This window comes from Mirounga leonina, unplaced genomic scaffold (genome assembly GCF_011800145.1).
Source record: "Mirounga leonina isolate KUSES-001 unplaced genomic scaffold, KU_Mleo_1.0 Mir_82, whole genome shotgun sequence".
NCBI classification, from domain to species: domain Eukaryota; kingdom Metazoa; phylum Chordata; class Mammalia; order Carnivora; family Phocidae; genus Mirounga; species Mirounga leonina.
Window position 1 is genome coordinate 32,625,018 of NW_023270825.1, and position 19,126 is coordinate 32,644,143.

A 19,126-nucleotide genomic window follows, 5' to 3' on the forward strand; every position below is an offset into this window, starting at 1 on the left:
TTTCCCAGACAAGTTTTATTTTTTATTTTTTAGAATTTTTTTAAAAGTTTTTATTTATTTATTCCAGAGAGAGAGCAGAGGGAGGAGCAGAGGGAGAGACAACCATACTCCACACTGACCACAAACCCCAACACAGGGCTCGATCTCAGGACCCCAAGATCATGACCTGAGCCGAAACCACAAGTCAGATGCTTGAGTGAGCAACCAAATGAGCTACCCAGGTGCCCCCAGACAAGTTTTATTTTTAAGAAATTTAGGCCAGTCTCACTTGAGTCAAAGGGAAGAATTTTCCTCACCTGGGCTAGGCTAGGTAAGGGCTCCAGCGTATAACAGAAGCCAGGAATCATGAAGGCAGTGGGCCTGCAACAGCTAGAGAGACACTTAGGAGCAGAGAAGTCTGGGACGACTGTGATCCCTGAGTCCTTCTCATCAGGAGCTTGTCTCCTATGTCCTGAGGGGCACTCTGCCAGGCAAGAAGCCATATCCAGAGCACGAGTAGTCGGGAAGGAAAATGACCTCTATGGTCATGGGAGAATCTAAGTGGAAGTTGAACGGTAACTGGGTCACCAGATTCCTAATGTTGCCTGTGCTGGGCCAAGGCCTTTCCTTTGCTTGGTTGTTAACTTGGGACAAGTCTCTTCTGGAAACATGACAAGAGGCCAGGGCTGGGACTTGTTCCTCACCCAGGCTGCGCAGACTAGACAATGCTTTTGGTGTTGAGCAGGAAGTTACAGAGGTGCAAGATGAAGCCCAAGCGGTGGTTCCCCAGGAGTGGTGTGAGGGAGACTGTGTCTCGTGGAAGTGCCTGAAGGCCACAGGAAATGACAGAGTCTGGATCTGCACAGGGGAACAACTGTTGTTTTATATTATGAAAATACCAACAGCATGTAAATCAATACCCACACCTAATTTTTTTTCTCATTTTTAGTATTCTTTGCTGCTCAGCTGTCATATATTTGGTGTCACAACTGTCAGGTACAAATGCATCCAGGGACGCCTAAGTGGCTCAATCGGTTAAGCGGTCTGCCTTTGGCTCAGGGCGTGATCTCTGGGTCACGAATGGAACTCCCCCACCCCCCCACCCTCAGCATCAAGTCTGCTTCTACCTCTGTCCTTCCCACCCCCCCCATGCTCTCTCTCGCATGCTCTCTCTCTCAAAAATATAAATAAATAAAATTTTAAAAATATATATATATATATTCCCTGGCCAAATAACATTTCACAGGCTTCTTTAAGTGAGAGGCAGTATATTTCAAGTAGAGTCATTCTTTAGGAAAGAAGGGATCTACAGTATGGAAGTTACGATTAGGAAAATTGCACTGGAGCAGTATCTAGGTTTTCCAGAGACCAGGGTTAGGCGATACTGCAGGGGATGGTCCCACCCCCACTCCAAAACTCCAGAGGAAGGATTTCTCCACCAAACACCATGACCTTAAGGTTAGCCCTCAGCCCCCAAAGTTCCTAAGGCTATTAGACTAGGGAGAGCAAAGTCCTACCCTCTTGGGTGCCAGATTCTCATGCAAATTGCCTTCATCTGTGTCCCCAGCTCATCTGGATTCCTCCTAGCATTAGACCCTGAGGATCTTACATTCAAGCTGCCATCTTGGCCCTGAGGTCTAGGCTCTACTCCCACACTATTCCCAACCCCTGTACTCCAGATTGAGGCTAAAAGCCCCTTGCCTCCAGCAATTGACCCCATGTCCCCTGAGTATCTTAGAAAAATATACAAAGAGGTTTTCGTATTTCAGATATTTGATGCAAATCAAAAATAGGATGACCTTCATTAAGCCAATCATGCTAGCAAGTAACCTGGCAAACATGGTAAGTTGATGAAATGTAATAGCCCAAAGGATTCTAAACACACATAATGTAAGGATTCTATATAGTTTAAGGAACAGTCTTTGAATGTGTTATCACTGTGTTCTCTGTGAAAAAGATGTTCCATAGAAGACTCCAATTTAATAAAAATGACTATATTTGAATGTGTGACAGTGGAGGAACCCAGCCTTGGGAGCAGGTATACTCAAGAGCCGTACACCACCAATCCCAATACCAGTGTTGTCTGGATGTGGCAGCTGGAGCCAATGCCTTGCAGCCCATGTGGCTTTGTTTCTTCTGCTTAAAGCCAGCCCCCTCTGACACGCCTAAACATCCCCACCCCAAGCCCGCCCCTCTTGCCTCAACGTGCCACTGCTTAATAGCGCTTAAAGGAGCACACAGGTGTGAGTCCTCGTTCTCACACCCATGGTCTGCTTGTTCTTCCTGCTGGGCAGAAAGCAACTCTACATGCTTGCCTTCCATGGCCCCCACTCCTGGTTTTTTGATTTATGCTTGTTCCTCCAGCCCAGAGGACACATCCAGGATCATCCATGCCCTGCGTGCTCTTCACCAGCTCTATCTCCCATCCTTGCATGGTCCTTGCCTGTTTTGTTTTGTTTTTTTATCTCCTCTTTTTTTCCCTTTATTTTTCGCCAGGCTTTTCATGGGGACCCAACAGCCTGTGAGGCACAGATTGTAGGTCCCAGTAGTGAACATATATTAGTTGATTCCCCAGTATTACCCCCCACCCACCCACCCCTTTGCCCATTCATGTTCCTGGATTTTTCCTTGAGGGAATGTGTTGCTTCCTCCACCGAGGGAAGCAATAGAGCACAGCAATTGAGAGAGCAGATTCTAGAGTCAGACTACCTGGGTCCATTCCACCACTTAACCAGCTGTATGAACTTTAGCAAGCTACTTCACTTCTCCATGCTTCATCAGTAAAATGGAGATAAAAATAGTACCTACCCCAGAGAGTTCATGTGAGGGTAGCTAATCCTAATTAATTTAAGTGCTCTATGTTAGCTACTCTTCTTCCCCATTGGGTAGGTTGGGTGGGATGGCCCCCAGCTCAGATGTGGATAATGATTGACTTAAGCCAATTAACATAGCCCATCTGTAGTATTCATTCAGGTCAAAGAGGCACAAGGAGATTTGCTGGGGCTTCAGGAAAGAAAAATTTCATCTTTTTTCAGGACCATGTCTCTTTCCCTGATTTGCACAAACCAACAGTAAAAAGACATTTGTGAGACGAGGGAAAATTGAACCCCAAGAGTTAACTTCTATTCAAGAATTATTAATGTTTTCAGGAGTGACAACAGCATTGTGGCTGTATAAAAAAAAGTTCTTATTTGGATATGCACATTAAAGTATTTTTGGGTGAATGTACAATGTCTGGAATGTGCTTGAGAATATCCCACCTCACCCCCAGAAAAAAATGTCACGGGGGAAGTTGACAAAACATTAACCATGTTGAAGCTGGATGATGGGTAGGTACATGGGGATTCATGATACTACTTGTTATGCTTTTATCTATTTGAAAATCTATGTAATAAAAAGGTTGTTTGGGGTTTTTTTAAGTCTCCTTGCTATGGAAGGAAAGGGCATTTTTGTCACCAGAGGCCCTTTGGATGCTTTAGAACTAGAACCAATAACATGACTTTTTGTGTCAGTCAGCTGAAAGATCAGGCACATCTGCACCTGCCTCTTCTTGGTGAACTTTAGCACTTGAGGCAAGAAGCAGGTGGTAGAGACGCAGCATAGGAGAACAAGCGAGGCCAGGAGAGAGAAGAGCTGTGATTTTAGGTCGAGGATTTATCAGGGCTGGTCTTTGTGCATCTATGTATCAAATTAAATGAAGTTCTATATTACCTCTGGCCTTAATCTGTAGCAGAGATCAGCATCTGTGTGATTTAAGTCCCTCCGGTGATATCTTTGATGATAAAATGGGAGAGCTGGAAGAAACTAGAATAAATATCCAACTAAACCACCTTATTTTGCACCCAGATGCAATATTATAAGAAGGTTATGCGTGGGTGGGTCGGATGAGCTACTACTCATTAAACTAGAAGGCTAGCTTCCCCACTTTGTTCCATTTCTCCCTGGCTACCCTGACAAAATAAATAAGGCAACAAGATGAGTGCACAGTTTTTATTTTCTCTAAAATTTTAGGTAAAGAGAACTTTGTAGAAAGAAACCATCTACGTGATTGAAAATGAGAAGGCCCAAACTTACTCAATATTATGTCAATTATATCTCAATAAATCTAGAAAAAAAATTTTTTCAACTCTTAAAAAAAGAACCAGAAAGAGAACATGGGAAGGTCCAGCTTCATGCAGTGGCTCCAGGATGCTCAGAGAAAGAAACCAAAGTTGGCCAAGAATAAGCCAAGGTTTTCCTGAGTTGGTGTAGCCTCTAGAGTTGTGACTAGTATCTCAAATTAAAAGGAGCCCAGAGTTTGGGTCTATAGCCCAGGGAAATACAGTATGTCACTCTGACGCTCCTGTCACATCAACTGAGCATGCTGGCTGGTGTTTCTGGTATTGGTGAGGAAACTGACTTAATTTCCCACACTCTTCTGCCATCCCTGTGCCCAGCCTGGCATCTGGCCAATCTTCCTGCCCAGAGAGGGCAGCTGACTCTGCAAGTCTTGGAGAAGAAGGCTCCGTAGGTGTGTGAACATCTTGTTCACCATGAACCAGCCTCACAAGAGCGTTGGGTACGCAAAGGTTTCCAGAAGAGTCGGGAGAATCGGAGCAGGGCAGGATTCTCAAGAGCAGCCAACCAGGAGGATGGTCCTTTCAAGGTGGCCTTCTCCTTGGTCCTCTTTCATTAAGGCATGCACTAGGCCTGATAAAGCTGTGGCTCCTCCTCCAGCTCTACTCCCACTGGATTCCTAAAAGTTCACAGCTGACATTCCACAAGCGCTCCGCCGTTTCGTTATCTCGAGCCTTTGGAGACACCCAGGCCTTCTTGCAGTCACTGGAGGGCAGAGAAAGAGAATGAACATCCAGGAGTGGAAAACGACAGTCTGGAAAAGTTTATGGCCTCTTTCTTAGGATATATTTCTAAATGTGTAAGATACATCAGATGAAAAGGAACTAAGTGTATTGAAATGTAGTTTTAAAGTATTTTAAAAACAGGTGCGTGATAGAGTAATAAGGAGGCTTCTTTGTTAATGTATTCTATAACAAGAGCTTGTGCTGCGTCTGATAGCCACCAGCCTTTGAAGTAGGGGTGAGCAGAAGTGACACCGTGAGACATCTGCACCAAATGCCATGTGACGCGAAAATATTTCGTTTTATTGATGACAAAGGCACAGGTAGCACTGTGACTCCTGCAGTTTATGGTCTACGTTTGTCATCAAAGGAAATGTCAAATTTCAGGGGGAGGTTAGTGAAATTGAAGACACAATTATCTTCCCATCCAACTTCACAGACCCCTTGAATTCTATCCGTAGATCCACCTGTGCCCAATGAACCCCAGCCTAAGCACCCTGTTCTCTTTTGTTTTGTGGGGAACAGGGGATGGGGAAGGGGCTAGATGGAGGAGGAGGTGGGGGCAGAACATAGCGCTCATGATGTTTTTCTTTAAATAGTTTTTTTTTTTAATTATAAAAGTTCTGTACAACACTTGGAAAATACAGTGCTGATAAGGAAGAAAAGCCTATTTACTTTTTCTTATACTCTTGTTTGCTTTGTGCATGAATATAGACTTTCTCTCTTCCGTCTGCACAAAACTAGGATCATATTGTATTTAGTATTGAGGGAGGATATCTTTCTCTTGTTAAAAATGTATATTTTAGGGACACCTGAGTGGCTCAGTTGGTTAAGCATCTGCCTTCAGTTCAGGTCATGATGCCAGGGTCCTGGGATCGAGTCCCACATTGGGCTCCTTGCTCAGTGGAGCCTGCTTCTCCCTCTGCCTGCCGCTTGTGCTCTCTCTCTGACAAATAAATAAATAAAATCTTTTTTAAAAATGTATATTTCAATTATCAAGTTATAAGAAATATGTGACCTTTAAAAAAATTTTTTTAATAAGGAAATACCTGGAATAAAAGGTTAAAATCCTCCTTCACACTCCCCTGACTCTCAAACTCCCTGGAAGTAACTACTACTTACAGTTTATTGTGTATCCTTCCAGACTGTCTTCTATGTATTTACAATGAATACTTACATAGTTCTATATTGCAGTTTTTTCTCACAATATTATATCACTGACATTTTCTGATTAATTGAATATTATTTGGAAATGTTTTAGCGACTGTGTAATATTTTATCACATACTTAGAGCAGTGATGTTAAACACCTAGATATCAGGGTAGCATTGTCTTAGAGAAAGATGATGTGACCCACATGTGTAATTTTAAATTTTCTAGTAAAATTTTTTAAAGTATATTTTATTTATTTTTTTAAAGATTTTATTTATTTATTTGACAGAGAGAGAGACACACCGAGAGAGGGAACACAAGCAGAGGGAGTGGGAGAGAGAGAAGCAGGCTTCCCGCTGAGCATAGAGCCCAATGCGGGGCTCGATCCCAAGACCCTGGGATCATGACCTGAGCCGACAAAGGCAGACGCTTAACTGACTGAGCCACCCAGTGCCCCAAAATAAATAAAAATCTTAAATAAATAAATAAATGGTGTGCCAATGAACAGCCTTGAACAAATGGGACAGAATAGCAGATTGGGATGGATCAAGTCATGGAATGGGAAGGAGATTTAATCTTGGGCTTCCTTTTATTCCCAACCTCTGATTGCCCATTGAGTCTGTGGCGAGATTCAACAGTGAAATGTCTATTTCGGCATTCCAACAGATGATGCCAGTCTTGGCCCTACTGGGAGAGAGTTCACCCAAGGAGAGAGGTGACCTTGCCCCAGTGCTTTGTGCTAAGTGGTATTAAAGAATTCATGAAAGAAGGCGGTCAAAAGCTTCAAGGAGAGAAAAGGATCCAGAGGGCCTGTTAATGTTCTTTCCAAGGCATAACCAATAGGGACAGTCCTTCCTAGAAGCTCTCAGAAATCTACAAAGCTTACCTGGAAATGTGGTACACAGGTATAAAACAAAAGTTTCTGATGCGAGCTCCCTTGGAAAAGTAACAGCACTTGGTTTGCAGGCCCAACCCAAACCTGGATTCCATGATCAGGCACAAACTTGGCCACTAGGGTCGGGTGCAGCGCCCAGGGAGCCCTGTGCCTCACCACATACCCAGGTGATGGAGAAAACCAGGACCGCCTCCACGTACCTGAAGTACTTGCCACTCAGCGGCTCCAGGCCCTCAGCCAGGGCACAGTGCAGGCTGGTCTGCGCCCCCTCTCGTGCCGACTTGACGAAGGGGGAGAAGATCCTCCAGAGCAGGCACAGCAGGAAGGAGTGTCGGACTAGCTCAGAGCTGACGACGCCTGGGTGCACAGCGTAGGTGGTGACCCCCGTGCCTAGGGCGAAGGAAACATAGTTAGTTCAGGGGCACATCTGAGCCCAAAGAAACAGCTCATCTCCTGCAGCAAAATGCACAAGTGGGAAGGGACTCAGAGAATGAAACCCCAGGTTCAGAAGGTGCCTCTCCTAGCCAGGTAGAATCTGATAGGAATTAATTGATCTCTCCCAGAAAGATCTATTGCCTTCTCAGCCTTCTGTGAACCACAAGGAGTGCTTGATTGAAGGTCCTTTTATTTCAATGTCACCTTTACTCTGTGGCTTAAGTATTAATAGTAGAAAAAAACACATGTAGTAGGAGGAGGAGGAGGAGTATCAATTATTAACAGTGGTATCCTTGAAATTTCTATAGAAGGGGCTTAGGGGAAGCAACTAGTTAGAAGGCAGGAGGCTAGGGCCTTGTTTTGAGCTGCAATTGCTGGGCAAGTGCATTTTATGGGGTATAGATTGAGGGGTGTTGATGGAGATAATGGATGTTAACAGGACCCCAAGACACCCCCTGGTGCCTCTACTATCTTTAGTACTTATTATGACCAGGGGCTGTGCTACGGGCTTCACGGGCATTATCTTATTTAGTTCTCAAAGAGGCTTGGAAGGTGTCCATTTATAGTTGCGGAAACTGAGCTTTCATCACAGACAGGCTATGTAAATTGCCCAGTCACCTAACAGGCTGTAGGACTAAGGTCTGAACTCTGATGAAGAGTAAAGAGCATAGACTCCAGAGCTAGACTATCTGCATTTGAATCCTGGCTCAGCTAGGAAACTTGCTTGGTCAAGTTTCTTAATATATCTGTGATGAGATATAGCTATCTCTTCATTTGTAGAGTGGGGGAAACCTACCTCATAGGAATGTTGTATTAAATGAGTTTAGACATGTATAATAATATGGCACATACAAAACTCTCAATTATTATTATTATTATTTCTTCTAATAATTACCCTACTCAACTACCTTCTGCATTCTGATAGTAAATACCATTGTTCCCAGACTCTGACTGATTCCCGGTGGCAAATGGTCTCCAGATTTTATAGATTCCTAACCCTTGTTCCAGTTTAAGCTTTGCGAGGACAAGAATTGTTTTTAGTCTGTTTATAATCTCATTCTCCTTAGTGTATAAAGCTACCACTGAAAGGTGCATGTTTGACATCTTGACTTCAGAAGTTTCTGTGAATCTCTAATCTAAACAGAAGACCTTGCTTTTGCTATCTTAGCCATGGCCCTTTCTCCAGTCTTACCTTGGAGCCTCTTGGCCAGCTCACGTGTAAAAAGCACATTGGCCAGCTTGCTGTGGCAATAAGCCAAACCTCGGCTGTAGCGCTTCTCACCCTGGAGGTCATGGAAGCGAATCTTGCCAGCATGGTGAAGCACTGATGACAGGTTTACCACCCTTGAAGGGGTGGACTCCTTCAGCCGCTCCAGGAGCAAGTGGGTGAGAAGAAAGTGACCTGCGAGGAAAGCCAGCAAGGGAGATTGAAGAGTGGCGTGGTAGCCCAGGCTCAGGGGGTGGAAGCTGATGATAGGACTTCAGTAATAGCTCACTATCTTCTGGGTATGAACAAATTTTGGTGCTGTGATAACCCAGTGCAAATGATCATTCATTTATTTATTTGTCCCTCTGCCCTGTCCCTCTGCCCTGTATTTATTTGTCCCTCTGCCCTGTCCCAGTCAGAAGAAATGTCGCCTGCTGGCTTCTGACCACCCTTTGGCCATGATCACACAACTGAGGGTCCAGGTACATTCGTGTACGGAAGGAAGGATGGAATAGTCAGGGAAAATAATTTGCCTAAGACCAGAGAACATGTTCCATGATCTCCTCACTAGAGCCATCACCTTGAATTCTGAACCCCAGCCTCATTCATACCTTAGGTCTTCAAGGTCTGCCTCCTCCATGGTCCAACCCTTGACTTGCTTGGCCCTCAGTTATAGATGTGACCCTCTCCAGCCAAACACAGACTCCTGCACCCACCATGCCTGACCCTGCTTGGCAAGCCTTGCACTACCACAGCCCCATCTGAGAATGACATTCTTCTTGGTATCTCTCAAGTTTTGGGGTTTCTCAATGGTACAGGTAGGAGGATCTCACTTTTCTGTACTGGTCAGTGGAAAAATAGCAAAAAACCAGTATGTCCAGTCTATTTGAATCCTGGGGTCTGTGAAGACCACTAGAGATTCTCAGTACTCGTATAGGGTCATCTCCATACAGAAAACAAGATGGGGTTTGTCTTGTTTTTCAGTCACTCGAAAATACTTACCTGGGCACCTGGGTGGCTCATTCAGTTAAGCAGCAATTCATGATTTGAGCTCAGGTCATGATCTTGGGGTCCTGAGATCAAGCCCTGTGTCAGGCTCTGTGCTCAGTTGGGAGTCTGCTGGAGATTCTCTCTCTCTCTCTCTGACCCTCCCCCCAACTTATTCTTTCTACTTCTCTCTCTAAAATGAATAAATGAATCTTCAAAAACAAACTTACCTAGGTGATTGACTCCCAAGTGGGTTTCAAAGCCATCAGCTGTCTTAGAATATGGACACATCATCACCCCTGCATTGTTGATCAGAATATGGAGCTGCTTTTCCTCTGTAGAGGAAAACCAAGGAGACCCTGTAGTTAGCACAGAGCCTACTAGCTGCCTGTTGCAATCCTGAGTATTTTCTCCTTGCCCTCGGATCTATCTCAGTGATATTTAATAAACACTGTCGGGGCGCCTGAGTGGCTCAGTCGGTTAAGCGTCTGCCTTCGGCTCAGGTCATGATCCCAGGGTCCTGGGATCGAGCCCCACATCGGGCTCCCTGCTCTGTGGGAAGCCTGCTTCTCCTTCTCCCGCTTCCCCACTTGTGTTCCCTCTCTCTCTGTGTCTCTCTGTCGAATGAATAAATAAAATCTTTAAAAAAATAAAATAAAATAAATAAACACTGTCATTGGGTTTCTAAATTTAGCTACTGATATCTTCCTGGACACCACTCATTCATCATTCATTCATTCATTCAGCAAATGTATACTGAGTACTGACTCTGGGCCAGGCCCACTAGGCTATGCACTGGACATATAGTCATAAAACAAGACAGACATGGTCCCTGTCCTTCATTCATTTCATAGGCCTTGGTGGAAGCTAGTCATTTTCCAAAATACAGAAACAGCTGGTGCCTGTGGCCACAGAAGGTTGATTCTCAGGATTAGAGAAGAGAGTGACATCAGGGCCACACCTTGATGCCAAGCTGCAAGCCCAGACAGAGAGCCCGACTTTCCCATTGTTGAGGAAAAGGATAAGGATCCTACCCAGCTTGTCCACTGCCAGTTCCTTGCCCTGATGGTTCAAGTGGCAGAACCTGTCCAGGGGGATTCATGGTGGCTCTGATGTAAGGGTCCCAGGTGGCACAGGGTGGAGCAGCCACTCCCACACCCAGCTTCCTGCTTTTCTGTCTATTCACAGGGGACTTACCTGCCAGAAAGCCCTCAGCAAAGCCTTGGATGGATTTGGTATCAGATAGGTCCAGTTTCCGCACCAGCACCTGGGAATTCTTTGTATCAGCTCGGATTTCACTGGCTGCAGACTCCCCCTTCAGTACATCTCGGCAGGCAATGTATACGCGGGCTCCTGGGGCCAAAACAAAGAGAGAATAATATGTTCAGACCCTAGGCTGAAAAAGAGGATGTAAGTTTGTGACTAGGGGACAGAGCATTCTCCCTGCCCAGCCATTCCTATACGGTGAGGGGCTAGTTCACCGCCTCAGGATTCTCAAAAGTAGAACTGCTCAGTCCCTTTGCTGTCAGCTTAACCCGAGCCTGGGAATCCTGGTTTTTACACGCTGGTGTTTGATGTTGCTTGGTACCTCCTTTTAGCATAACTGATTTGACCAATATTATACATGGACATCATTATTTCCCTTTATACACTAGGGAAAGAGAGGGGGGGGGAGTTTGTTTAAGGGTACCGAGTAAGTTGGTGTCAGAGCTGGACTTGAATTCCAGGTTCCTTGAATTCCTGACCAGAATCTCCAAGCCCAGGAGGAAAGAGATGGAAATGTGGACAGAAGTCCCAATGAGAGGGCGCCTGGGTGGCTCAGTCATTAAGCGTCTGCCTTCGGCTCAGGTCATGATCCCAGGGTCCTGGGATCGAGCCCCGCATCAGGCTCCCTGCTCGGCAGGAGGCCTGCTTCTCCCTTTCCCACTCCCCCTGCTTGTGTTCCTGCTCTCGCTGTGTCTCTCTCTGTCAAATAAATAAATAAAATCTTAAAAAAAAAGAAGTCCCAATGAGAAAGGCAGGACGCACTGTCCTTTGAACATGGAAGGGGAACGACTTGCCTCTGCGAGCCAGCTCTCTGGCTGTCTCCTTGCCGATGCCCGTGTTGGCGCCGGTGATCACCACTACCTTCCCGGGAAGCTGCACGTTTGATCTACAAACCCCACCAGCAAAGAACTTCCTACAGGCAAGGGAAACAAAAGCATTCATGCACCATCCTTCCCAATTCCAGACTGAGAGCAACAGAAAATCCATCCAGCCTCAAAGAGAAATTTCTTTAAGTTGTCATCAGGAGACCCAAAGAAGCTAATCTTCAGGGGACACTGTTTCCCCACTGGGGATCCTGCTCATCAGCTTAGGTTGGAAGGTCATGTGTCCAGAAACTACAAATGATCATTTGGACGAGCTGAATAAGTGCTCTTGAGCCAGGGCCAATGGAGACCTCCCTTGTTAGATAACACAGATGCCTAGCCCTCATCTAGAGGTTCCCAGAGGTCAGCTTCCTCCTCTAACCTGCATTTAAAACATGTGGATGATGAGCATTAGTGGAATCAGTGGTCCTGAGCTCTAGGTCTTCAATAAGCATCAACAGTGAGTAATTGATTAACAGCGCTACAAATACGGTCTTGGGCTTCCTCTCCAGTTTTAGAGAGCCAACATCTTCAGAGGTTTTCTGCTGTCCTACTAGAGATTCCATTCTAGCCACAGCACCCAGAAAGAAACTTACCTTGTTCAGATGTCTGTGAAGAGAGCATCCTCTCACATAAAGTTGATTTGATGAGTTCCAAAAAAGAGGATGGGAACAGGGCAGAACTAACATTTCCTGAGCATCATCTGACTGCTCGGCACTAGGCTAGGCACTTTCTGTAGATAACTTATTTCAATCCTCTTGACCACTCCATCATTATCCCCGTTTTATAGTGGAGAAGACTGAGGGTCAAAGAAGTTCAAGTCACTTGCTAGTAGTGGCAAACTTGGAACTTAAACCCAAGTTTCTATGCCAGGACGTAGAGCAACCCTCTGTTCCTGCTATGTCCATTTAATCTTCTTTATTGTCAGCAATTTTCAAGTTTTTCACTCAGAACACACATTTCTGTGACACCTTCAGACATCCCACAGCAGAAGACCCATCCTGAATCATTAGTTGAGGGTAGTCTCAAAGGTAAGAGAGTTTGTTTCCTTTGCAAAATGCCTGGTACTTAACAATGAGTCCCTCAGCAATGACCTCCCATAGTAACCCAGCAGGGCTACCTTGATCAGGGGCAGTGAAGAAAGGACCTAGGGACCTTCAGAGAAACCCAAGGGAATAGAGTGAAAGAGCAAGCACTCCCACCTCGGTTGTCTGTCAAGCGACTTCATAGGGTCAGCTGTCCACAGCATCAGCATTCAAAAGAGCCCGTCTCTCCCAGCCCTAGGTGCTTCCTTCCCATTTTCCCACCAGGGTATTCCTGACGACCTCCTTCCTGCTTTTTCTGCCTGACCTTTCCTCCCTCAGCCTCCATCCCTTTCTCTGCTTTCAGCAGCTGAGAACTCATCGATTTACAAGCTCTGTGTCTCCCAATCCAGGGCTTTGCAAAAATATTCCATGAGTTACTGAAATAAGACAAACCTGATGGATGGAGCTCTGAAGTACAGGAAAGAAAGGAGGGAGGTGAGCAGTCCCAAAATAACCAGCATCTTTTCAACTTCTTTAGTTGCTGCTGCTTTAGCAAAAGCAACTTGGACTCCAAGTCTGGTTCAAGCTCCTGATCTGACTCCAACTCCTGGCTGCTTGGCGCTGCCTCTCCCTCCTCCAGCTCCTCTCACTCCGGGGTGCTCGGCAGCAGCCTGACTCTATCTAAGCTTGGCCCAGAATCCTATTTAAATCCGAGAGCTGTCAGAGCACAGCCTGCTGGGAGTTGTAGTCCTCGGGGAAGAGGCCAGTAGAAGGGGCGGAACGTCACACTTACTGGCAAAGGGAATGAGGAAAAATAGAGCAACTACCTGCTAACTCTCCACCCTCAATTATTTCTCTTATCTGTGGAATGTGTTCTCCCAACATCCCCCACCCCTACTCCTGCAAGACAGAATATTTTTAACTTTAGCAACAGACCCAATGACACTTGGAATACAAGTGTGATTAAAATAGAAAGAAAGAGAAGGCAGAACCCCCCAGGGGAATGGTAAGAGAAGTCAGGAGGGTGGATTCCCTTGGTGGGAAAGGTGTAGAGACTGGGAGGGCACATGTTGGGAACTCCTGTGGGGATAAGTGTTCTGTTCTTTGCGGTGGGTACTGGTTACAGAGGTGTGAAAATTCATTGCGTCGTACACTTGATTTGTGCACTTTTCTGTGTTTTATATTATCCTTCAGTGACGTTAACACACATGTGTACATGCCAAGGAAAGAGTTTCAGCGCATGGGTTCTAGAGTGGAGTTCCTGGTTCAGATCCCAGACAATCTACTTACAAGCTCCATGGCCCTGTGTAAGTTACTCAGTTTCCTCACTGTGCAATGGGTATGGTAAAAATATATACCTACCTGTTTTTTAAGTATTAAACTAATTAAATAGGTAGAAAATTTGAGACAGAAACTGGCATATAGGAAATACAGTGAAAGAGTTGGCTGTTTTTTTTTGTTTGTTTGTTTTTTAAAGATTTTATTTATTTATTTATTTATTTATTTGAGAGAGAGAGCACAAGGGGGGAGCGGGAGAGGGAGAAGCAGACTCCCTGCTGAGCAGGGAGCCCGATGCGGGACTCGATCCCGGGACTCCAGGATCATGACCTGAGCCGAAGGCAGTCGCTTAACCAACTGAGCCACCCAGGCGCCCAAGAGTTGGCTGTTTTGATTAATTGTATTGATTCCTGTCTCCTTTGCTCTGCCCCTTGCTTTACTCAAGGGTTTGGGGCAGAAAAGGAAGAGGTAGTGAACGGGAGTAACATTTCAGTTGGATGCTATTATTTTCTTTTAAAGTAGGCTCCCAGGGCAGGGCTTGAACTCATGTCCCTGAGATCAAGACCTGAACTAAGATTAAGAGTCGGGCACGCAATCGACTGAGCCACCCAGCTGCCCCTCCGTTGGATGCTATTAAAGATGAGCGAAAACACAAGACAAAAAGCTATTAGAGCCCTCCAAAAATGTGTGAGAGGGTGGGAGGAGGGTTCACAGCCCTTGCTCACTCAACATCCCTCTCCTGGACGGGATGACAGGCAAGAATCAGAACAGGCCCCCAAGAGTCGTGCCCTAGTTCTGCTCCTTCCTGTGAAGCTCGAGGAGGCTCCAAGAAGATGCACGTGATGAAGAAGAGCCCCGTGGCAGGCACGTGTTCCCTCCCTCATTCATCCATTCAACATATACTTTCTAAGCACCTGCTGGTGTCAGGCATTGTGCCGAGTATCCTGAAGACAGAGTTCCTGCCCCTTGGGAATCTCATGGGCCTGATGAGCAGAACAAGGCATAATCAGATCAGTCCCAGGAGGAATCTCTCTTGACTCCCATGGTGCCTGTCTCCTCTCTTCCCACTTCTCCTGCTCTGACTCCAGTTCAATGCAGCCATGCCAGCGGCAGAGCCCTCAGAGTCCCAGGAGCCCCTGAGATCTTGCCACTGGTGCTCCCCATGCCCCTCTCCTAGCAGCTGATGTCCAGTGAGCCAGCATGGTCCAGCTGACTGGACAGAGTCCTCTTCCCCCATACTTGGTGACCCTGGGTCTGCAACACCTCACAGATTTTGTGTGAAAACAAGATCTGTTGGTGTTTTATGCTTAGAGTCCTTCCTTGCCGTGAAATCAGGGCCAGGGTCAGCTGAGAAACAGACGCAATGCCAAAGCACCCAAAGGAAAGTACATCTCGTAACCTCACATCTGGATAATTTTGTACTAAGGTCTTCCGGCTCTGCAGTGCTACTGAATCAAATCCAACGTCTCCTAGTTTGTGGAGATGATATTCAATTTATCTAGAATTATGGAAATACATAGTTTGCTAAAAACACACATTAAATATTATAATCCAAAGGCCACCCTCAAGCAATTGATTAGTCCTACCAAATGCTAAACTATGTTACAAAGCTGTAATAATTTAAAATAGTGTGTTGGGGCGCCTGGGTGGCTCAGTTGGTTGAGCGACTGCCTTTGGCTCAGGTCATGATCCTGGAGTCCCTGGATCGAGTCCTGCATTGGGCTCCCTGCTCGGCGGGGAGTCTGCTTCTCCCTCTGACCCTCCCCCCTCTCATGTGCTCTCTCTCATTCTCTCTCTCTCAAAAAATAAAAATAAATAAAATCTTTAAAAAAAAATTAATAAATAAATAAAATAGTGTGATACAAGCAGGTGAATAGTCAGACAAGTCAACAGAACAAAATGGAAAGCCAAAAAACAGACCCAAATACATGTTGAAAATTAGAGATGATAAAAGCCCCATTTCAAATGAGTGTGTGGGTTAGGGGAGGCGGGAGATGGACTATTCAATAAGGTATTAAGCTACTTAGGTAACCAGCAGGAAAAAGTAAACTTGACCCTTACCTTACTCTTTACATCAACATTTCAAATAGATCAAAGATAAAAATATAAAAAATGGAACCATTAAAGTATTAACAACAGCCACTGGACAAATTTGAAAATAAGGGAGTGGTAAGACCCTTCTAATAGGAAACCCAGAAATCAAAAAAAGAAATAAATCTTCAGGGCACCCGGGTGGCTCAGTCATTAAGTGTCTGCCTTCAGCTAAGGTCATGGTCCCAGGGTCCTGGGATCGAGCCCAGCATCGGGCTCCCTGCTCGGCGGGAAGCCTGCTTCTCCCTCTCCCACTCCCCCTGTTTGTGTTCCCTCTCTCGCTGTGTCTCTCTGTCAAATAAATAAATAAAATCTTAAAAAAGAAAGAAAGAAAGAAAAAAATCTTCATGACAAAAACTACCATACACAAGGCAACATGAAAGAGAAACTGGTGGGAGGGGTGGGATATCACAACACGTACTGCAGACAAGAGTCTAATTTATTTAGTATTTAAAGAACTCATACACATTACTAAGAAAAAGAATAAACAACCCAATTGAAATAACAGTTTTTTAAAAAGATTTTATTTATTTTTTTTGACAGAGAGAGACACAGCAAGAGAGGGAACACAAGCAGGGGGAGTGGGAGAGGGAGAAGCGGGCTCCCTGCGGGGCTTGATCCCAGGACCCTGGGGATCATGACCTGAGCCGAAGACAGACGCTTAACGACTGAGTCACCCAGGTGCCCTTGAAATAACAGTTTAAAGAAAAGGAAATACAAGTGGCTCTCCAACCTCACTCATAACAAGAGAGATACAAATTAAAATTACATGAGGAGCTCCTTTTCACTTAACAGATTGGCAAAGACCAAAAAGATTATCACATAGTCCGTTGGCAAAAGCGTGAAGAAATAGTGATGGACTGCTAGTGGGAGAGCTGACTGTTACATTCTCCCGAGAGAAGTGTGATAACATCTAATAAAGCAAAGCATACACCTGTTGACCCAGATATTCCACGTCCACTTATTTGTAAGACTGTCATTGTAGCAAAATGTGTAACAGCAAAAGCTAAGAAACCTAACTAACCACAATAATACAGACAGCCACATACACAACAGATACTATGCAGCTGTAAAAAAGGAATAATTACTTTTTAAAAAACACAATTGATAATAGAACAATCTTTGAGACATGTTAGGTGAAAAAGCTGGGAGAAGAACAGTGTATATAATATGCTACCATTTGCTTAAAAATGGAGGGAATACATGGACAATATTTGTTTGTATCTGAATAGACTATCTCAGAAGAGATGACAAGAAATGGCTAATGATGGTCGCTTCCAAAAGGACAGGGGGACAGGAGGAGGAAGGTTTTCACTGAATGTACCTTGTGTATCCTTTTGTACCTTGTGAACCTATAACCCATGGCTTCTTAAAAATTAAAGTTTTGAACAAAGAGATCCAGATCACTTTGAAACAAACTTACTGGTTTAATTTCATTAATCATTGCAACATCATAAAACAAAGCTATTTCTCAAACCAGTATGGAGACATTCTTAAACATGTGTTGCCACATTACCAGGATTTACTTCATCATTGTAATCCACACTGAAGGACAATGGAGCAGTGCCTGTTTTTAGGGACATTCAATGTGAAACAAACATAGATATAAATCAGAGAGAGAAGAGGATGAAAACACCAGGAGAACTAGTATGGGAACAGATCTGAAATTCAGGGATGAAAAAGTGCTCATCAGTTGCAACACCACTGAGAAAGACCCTCTTCCTGCCACTGGTAAATCACAGGTCAGAAGGTAATGCCATTACCTTCTAGGGCATGCTATGAAGCTGGGAAGCTGCTCCCTAATTTGACCTTTGGTCCGAATTTAAGCGGAATCATACCGCACTGGTCACCTGGTTACCCCTGTCCTGATTGCTCTGGAAAGGAGCCTCTTATGAATTAGAGCAAGAGAAAGAACTGTAAACCTTTCTTTCCTTCCCTCCCCTCCCCTAGTCTTAAAGTCACAGATTCTAGAAGCTAGACAAGTAAAAGATTCCAAATCCAATCTTCCTACTGCAAACCATCCCCCACTTTCCTGAAAGGGCTCATGCAACACCACATAGATATTTCCATTTCCAGCCATGAGGAGCTTGCTGCCTTTTCCCATGTCTCTACCCCAAACGTCACCAAAAAGGAAGTACGTCTTTGTATTTATTTTACTCAGTAATAATGATTGTTCCCTTCTCTTGATTTTAAAAGCTGAAATAAACACACTATCTTTCAAAAGAAAAAAGAAAGGAAAGAAAGGAAAGAAAGGAAAAAGAAAAGAAGATAAAGGAAAAAGAAAAGAGAAAAAAGGAAAGGAAAGAAAAGAAAACAAGAGAAAAGAAAAGAAAAAGAGTTTGCTGCTAATATGCACTTCCCTACAGCAGGCAGTATGGACATTCTGGGCCAGATAATTCTTTCTCTTAAGGTTGTCCTGTATATTGGAAGATGCTTGGCAGCATCTGTGACCTCTACCCAGTGACATGTGACAACTGAAATGTCTCCAGATGTTGCCAACTATCCCCCGGGGGGCAAAATCACCCCTTTGAGAACACTGCCTTCCAGGATGGGCCTTCAGGATAACAGAATGATACAACTTCAGGATGTGTATATTGAATAGGATTCGAGCACAGTAATGTTTTGCTTAGTGTCCCATACCTTTGGCTCAGCTGGAGTCTAACCAAGCTAACCTGCTGATCTGATCAGTCAATAGCAACTCCTCAGGGCCTAGGGGTGTTACCCATCTCCTAATTCTTTTGCCCTTCAAAACTTTTTCTGGGCGCCTGGGTGGCTCAGTAAGTTAAGCATCTGCCTTCGGCTCAGGTCCTGATCCCAGGGTCCTGGGATCGAGCCCTGCATCGGGCTCCCTGCTCGGCGGCAAGTCTGCTTCTCCCTCTCCCTCTGTGATCACGTTCCCTCTCTCTCAAATAAGTAAATTAAATCTTCAAAAAAAAAAAAAACTTTTTCTTTTCCCAGCTTAATTCTGTCTATCTCTGATCACTCCATTTGTCTACTGTGGCTGGGATCTGTACACACATAAATTTCAAAAACACCTCTCCTGAAGGAACTTTCCAAGCGTGATGGGAATGAACGATCTATATCTTAATAGGAGTTTGGGTTACATGAATC

General features: G+C 44.8%; 1 protein-coding gene across 1 annotated transcript; it reads right to left on the reverse strand.

Annotated features, from left to right (window-relative positions):
* Positions 1–3,957: 3,957 nt before the first annotated feature.
* On the reverse strand, positions 3,958–13,675 carry RDH12 (retinol dehydrogenase 12). Its single transcript, XM_034992968.1, has 7 exons — positions 13,100–13,675; positions 11,553–11,671; positions 10,690–10,845; positions 9,723–9,827; positions 8,491–8,700; positions 7,064–7,253; positions 3,958–4,800 (listed from the first exon to the last, which is right to left on the reverse strand). The coding sequence occupies exons 1-7, from the start codon at positions 13,165–13,167 to the stop codon at positions 4,698–4,700; spliced, it is 951 nt and encodes a 316-aa protein (XP_034848859.1). The 5' UTR covers positions 13,168–13,675; the 3' UTR covers positions 3,958–4,697.
* Between the last annotated feature and the right edge of the window lie 5,451 nt (positions 13,676–19,126).